General features: G+C 37.3%; 1 protein-coding gene across 2 annotated transcripts in view; it reads left to right on the top strand.

The window, feature by feature from the left end:
- slc22a15 (solute carrier family 22 member 15) overlaps nucleotides 1–6,422 on the top strand; it is a 43,067-nt gene that overhangs the window by 32,117 nt on the left and 4,528 nt on the right. For both annotated transcript variants that reach the window (XM_014023013.1, XM_014023012.1), the window contains exons 10-12: nucleotides 733–841; nucleotides 927–999; nucleotides 5,294–5,452. In XM_014023013.1, the coding sequence (XP_013878467.1) occupies nucleotides 733–841; nucleotides 927–999; nucleotides 5,294–5,452 (341 nt within the window). The remainder of the gene's footprint in view (nucleotides 1–732; nucleotides 842–926; nucleotides 1,000–5,293; nucleotides 5,453–6,422) is intronic.

Below are 6,422 nucleotides of genomic sequence, written 5' to 3'. Positions count from 1 at the left end.
TGCCTGCCTGCCTGCCTCACTTGTGTAACGTGAAGGTTGACTACAGTTGGAAAAAGAGCGTGCGAAACACTTAATTTGGCTTAAAATACAGACATTCTGACTAATAAGTAACTGTTCATAACCTTACCTCAGCTTAGAAGGCAGAGGGTGTCGGTCTTTTCTGCTCAGATTCAGCTATCGGATCCTGAAGCTAATGTTTACTCACAATGCTAATGCTACCCTTACTTTCTGGCGCTCAAGAGGTAGAGGGGCCAAATGGCTGTCTCACTGATACCTACTAGTGGTCAGAGGCTGAACTACAACATAAAAGTGAATGGCTGGCAGGAAAGTTATTTTAAACCTTAATTAAAAATCGATACAGGGCTTTAGAATACCGATACAGTATCGGGAAATGAAATATCGCGATATTTCAGTGTATCGATATTTTCTTACCCCCCTACTCATTCTTGGGTTTTATGCATCAGATCATAAGGAAAATAATCTGTTCTATACCAGGTTCTAAAATTCTTTACTTTCATTGTATCTGTCCAAAGGATATTTTTTGCAAACTTTACCCTTTAATCTGTTAACTCAGGCCTGATATATATATTTTTATAATTTCACTGAGCATTGCCCAGTCTGACCATGGGCTGAGTTTGCTGAGACCCTCCTGAGACGACTGGCAGCTGACTTTACCCTCAGCATTATTGTCTATAATTAATGAGAAACTAAAGAGTTTCTTTTTGTGAACAGGAACTTTGCTGAGCATCACATCTTTTGCTCTCGTGGGGAAATTAATGGTCAGCGCGGCGTTTAACATCGCCTACGTTTACACGTCTGAACTCTACCCGACTGTGATCAGGTGACACCAACGTGCAGAGGATTCAGTTTCATGCAGGACTCTGTTGTGACCCAGTCGGACATTAAAAAAGTTGTTTGTGTTGCAGAAACGCCGGGCTGGGAGTCTGCTCCATGTCATGCAGAGTTGGAGGAATCCTGGCACCATTTGTTCCTTCCATGGTGAGTTTTTCTGCTTACCCTTTTAAGTGCTATTTTTCTTTGACCCAACTAGAAAAATAGAGAAGTTGATCTGAGTTTGTGTTTGAAGAAGTAAAAAGTATTATGTTAGGTCAAACTTAGGTTCCTGTGAAAGGAAAGTAGTCTAATCAGATGAAGCTGGGCGCTCACATAAACCTCAAGTTGAATCACGGAGATAAAAAACTGTCTAATGTTGAGCAGCTCATTTAAATCATATAAATAAGTGTAACTACCAGTAAACACAGAGTTTCTGTAATTCAACTTAAACTTTGCTCCTTTGAATATCAGAACAAGAACTAACTGAGGTTAAAGTTACTGCCAGCAACGCCCCAATACTGAAGCATGGTGGTGGCAGCATCATGCTGTGGGGTGAGGTTTAGCAACATGAACTCCAGATTTCAGAGACAGAATTATTGCAAGACACAGACCTGAGGAAGGCTGTAAGAATATATCTGCTGCACTGACAGTTCTCTAAAGCTCTGTGGCCTCCATTACTCTCAGTCTAGACTGAAGATTAATTTCCAGCATGACAATGACCCAAAACATAAATCCAACATTCCTGGAGAAAACTGAAAATAATGGTCCACTAATAATCTCCATCCAAACAGACTAGGACTGAGAATATTTGTAAGGTAGAACGATAGACGATAAAACTTGTTACATCAAACCCAAAAATAATCTACGTAGGCTGGCAGTGGGATTCAGCTCAGCACAAATAAAAGCTCTGATAATGGAACTGAGGACAGAGTGTAGATTATTCAAAGAAAAAACATAAACATCAGGCTGCAGCATAGCAAATCTGTAAAAAGTGATTTGACTTTGCATCCTATCCAAATGCCTTGAAATTCACCTTTGTCTCTTTAACTTCTTCCTACCGTTTCTGACACTCCCACTTCAGCATGTCTTCACAGCAATGTTTCGGAGGAGGGGTGCTCTGCGGGGCGGGAGCTCAGCTGCAGCTTAAGACTCCCGGATTTCTCAAACATGCATGAATGAGTCAAAGCAACACTCTGGGTGTATTTTTGAGGAAGGAATGACATTATAATATGATATAAAGTTTAAAAAAATATGATTTTGCACAATACCCCCCCCCCCCCCAAAGTCTCTGTGCTCTTCCTGTCCTCAATCCAGGTTTTACTTACTTACTTAAATTCATTTATTCATTTCATTTCATTAAAAATAAAATACAAATAAAATACAAAATAAAAAATACAAAAATAAATTACAAAAAAAAAGAGTAAGATTTAGATTAGATTTAAGGTTTGACCTTTGTGAAGGTCTGTTCAACAGTTTTTATTTCTGTTAGAAGATCTTTAAGTCTCAGTCTGTAGTGGGGAAAAACATTCACAAAGATTTGAAGTAAAGACTAAAGTAATTTATTGTGTTCAGACACACTGCTGGCAGATGTGGAGAACAGCTGAAAATGACAGAAAATCAAACACGCCTACTTGTTGTGAGATCAGAAGCCAACGAACTGCAGTAGAGTTTTTTCTGAAGTATCTTTCTGTCATCTTCATACAATGATTCAAATGTTTTAGGTAAGTTAATGTTCTGTGCAGTATATAATGCTTCATCTGAAACAGTTATTAAATCTTAGATTAAGAATGAACAGTTAACATTCTGCTAAACAGATACTGTCTTATTTTCCGTTAATATGTTCAACACAACTTTGAGTTTTTGTTAAATAGCATCCAGCTGTGTTCAGCCCAGCTGACGCCCTGTTTTCCTCCTGACACATCTGTGATGGAATGTGATGATCATATTTCTGGCAACAAGTACTTGGTTCAACAATGTCTGCTGCACAGATTATCTTCTAATGAAAGGCATTATGTCTGTTTTTTTTTTTTGTATATCTGTTAGCAAAATATCTCATGTACCACTGGTTAGATTTTAATGAAACTCACAAAATGGGTTTGTGTCCAAATGAAATAATTAAATATTTAAACTTAAATCGGAGATATCTCTGCTGTAAGATTGACTCATTAACTTCCTTTTGCAGCTCAAAAATAACTTCAGCTTTAAAATGACATTCAGCATTTTGACTTCCCTTCTACCTCATTTTACTAAAGACAGCTTTGAAGGATTTTTCCCCCTAAAAATGAACAAAAAGGTTTATTTGAAAAGTTCTAAATTATTTTTAAAAGGGCATTAGCTAAGATTTGTCACAATATTTTTTAGTAAAAAGCCACTTAAAAGTGTGAGTGAATTAAAGTGGAAATTGTCTCCTCCTACGCCTGGTGGCCAGCTGAGTGAAGCTGACACCCCACCCACGTGAAAAAATTCATCAAATAGTCAGAATGGTTAGTGCTCCGTTTGTGCAGGTTTGTGCCGTTAAAATGGTCGTTTGTGCAGTTAGGGTTTCCGAGATATTAAATATTATATATTTGGTCATCTACAGTTCACCATCACCCCATATCGCTTCAAAAGTAAACCAAAGTGGGCTAGTTCGTTAGTGCTCCGTTTGTGCAGGTTTGTGCAGTAAAAACTGTAGTTTGTGCAGCTTTAGTTTTCGAGATATTTGAAGTTAAAAATTGGCCCGATGACGTCACCATTCCGGAAGTTGCTGCGGGGACGATGACGTCATCGGCTTACACTAAAAACTAGTAATATCTCTAAAAGTATTACAGCACAAACGCTAATTTGAACTGCACAAACATGCACAAACGAAGCACTAATAATGTAGACTACTTTGGTTAATTTTGGAGCTTGCTGGGGGGGATTATAACGTCTTAATGACCTGAAGACATAATGCTTAATATCTCAAAAACTATAACAGCACAAACGCTCATTTTAACTGCACAAACCTGCACAAACGAAGCACTAACCAATCCGCTTACTAGTTTTTATTTTTTGCGTGGGTGGGGTGTCAGCTTCACACAGCTCTGGTGGCCTCCATCTAAGGTGGGAGGAGCTTAGTGGTCATGGAGATGTTTATTCACAACTTTACGCAAGACTTGTCAAAAATAAAGCTTCAAGATGAATAAATAATGAAGCTTTTTTATCTTTGTTCACATGTCGTTGCTACAGAATGTTTTGTTTTAATAGATTATAAAACCTTTCATAATATACTGAATGCTTTCATTTTCTGAAGTCATACTGGTCTGAATTAAACTGGTCCGATTGTCCAGTTTTAAAAGTATCATCTGTAAGATAACACACACACACACGCACATACACACACACACACACACACACACACAACGGTTTGCTGGGGAACTTTGAAGAAAGCTCAATTTGACCTGGTCTGAACTTGGGGACTTTCCTCTTCCTCTCAGCAGTTGTGTTAAAACCTGAAGGTGTTGCGACCCCTGGTGGTGATTTCTGTTCACTGCAACAATTGAACAACAAACGTTGTTTTAAACCTACTGAAATAAAACAGCACAAACATTTACACTAGAACTAAACAAATATTTTCTATCTAAATGCTAACTGTGCCTCCAGAGACGAATAAGCTTCATATGATCATAAAAATGTTGAGGTTTTCAAATTTCATCTAAAAAGGATGCACACTTTTTTATTTTCAGACTTTGAAAGGGTAAAAAGAAAAGTGCTTTTTTAAAGGTTAAAAATCAAAAGAACAAAAAATTGTATTCTGGATAAAACATTGAAAAGGTTTGATTAACAAGAAAAAACAACTAAAAAAATACAGTAAAACTAAAGAGACACATCTGTATTTGTAATTTAGAACCACCTCGTGTAGATTTTTGAACTTTAAACATGCTAAATACTTAAAGGAATACAGAACTAAAATAAATTCATGAAGACAAGAGAAAATGAAAGTAAACAAAATGTCTTTCAGCTTCAACTAAACATACGGTCATGATTAAAGAAAGCCCTTCCTCTTTCACTTCTATAGTTTTTGGTATCAGGACAAAATAAAAATGATCTGATTCCACCATGTCATTATTTATTAAACAAAAATGAAACCAAAGTAGAAAAACATTGGAGTTTGAGAGCGTTGCTCGGGAGTGTACAGGTGTGTGTTATCACAAGACATTAGCAGTGGCCTTAGAGAAGCAACTGTTTCTGACAGTGAATCTAGGAAAGTTCATTTCCACTGTTTGGAGTTCATCATTTTAGAGAAAAATATTCACAAGTAGGAACTTTTAAGACAGCTGCCAACCTGATGAGACCAGATCAATTTCGTTCAGTTGAATTTATTTTCCCATGACTGTCGGTTCTGTTGAGCCCAAACTGACCTGGATCAAACGTGCTGTGTAATCCCCACCTTGTATCAGTTAAAACAGATACTGATCAGTCATCGTCTTTTCTCCAGCGAGCTCTCCACACCTCCATGCCCTTCACCGTGTTCTGTCTAAGCGGCCTGTCTGCAGGTTGTTTGGGTCTCCTGCTGCCTGAAACCCTCAACAGACCTGCAGCAGAAACTCTGGAGGACCTGAGCAGCCCGATCCACAGTCGTGTTCTGGAGGGCAAGGTGAGAACACTGCAGTAGCATCCAGTAAAAAGCTGGAGTAGCTTAATCACCTTTTACTCTACAGCTTGTGAGACTCGTAAAAAGGTTTATTCACATTTTGCTTTCTGTTTAATGTTCTGCATACAAACCTTTATGCTCTGTTTTTAGCAAATCTAAAATCACTAATCACTTCTTGTTCACAGAAGTCATGGGTAAGTATCTGCCCTCTGCTAAATAAAAACACCTGATTGTTGTTACCAGATAAATCCTGGTGCCTGTAACTCATTAAAATACAAACCTAATTCTAAAAGAAGTTGTTACGTTGTGTAAAATGTGTAAAAACCAATGCAATGATTTTCAAATCTCATAAATCCGTGTTTTATTCACATTGGAACACAGGAAACTCATCAAATGAAACAAACAAGTAAGAAAGTTAGGTCATTTTGACTTTGATGACTGCAGCACATCTCTAAAAATGTTAGTACATGGTCATGTTCACACTGAAGCCGCTCCTCTTCTTTTAAATGGTTAATTAACTGGTTTAATGTATTTTCCTGACACTTAGTGTCATTCTATTCCACAATCAAGTAACTGTTACCTTATAAAAATGCTGTATATATATATAAAAAAATTAATGTGACTTTGCATCTTAGCCTGTCTAAATGTTTTGAAATTGGCCTCAGTGTCTTTAAAAAGCTTCTTCCATTCCCAACACTCCCACTTCAGCACATCTTTACAACAAAATCCTTCATGTCGTTTGCAACCTTCCATAGGAGTGTTGTATTTTGTTGTTAAAAAAGAAGCAAAATTATCTAATACTGGTTTTGGAAAATGGCAGCTCAAAACAGTTGAACCTTACTGGAATGATCCCATGTCGGACCCTGAAAGTACGTTTTTCTTAAGAACCGGAGCGAGTACAGAGAGTACAAGACATTTCATAATAAATCCGATGAGGGAATGATATTATAACATGATTATAACATGATATAAA

The sequence above is a fragment of the Austrofundulus limnaeus genome, unplaced genomic scaffold (genome assembly GCF_001266775.1).
Source record: "Austrofundulus limnaeus strain Quisiro unplaced genomic scaffold, Austrofundulus_limnaeus-1.0 Scaffold353, whole genome shotgun sequence".
Classification (NCBI taxonomy): Eukaryota; Metazoa; Chordata; class Actinopteri; order Cyprinodontiformes; family Rivulidae; genus Austrofundulus; species Austrofundulus limnaeus.
Note: the sequence above shows the minus strand (reverse complement) of the source record. Positions and strands in the feature narration are given on the sequence as shown.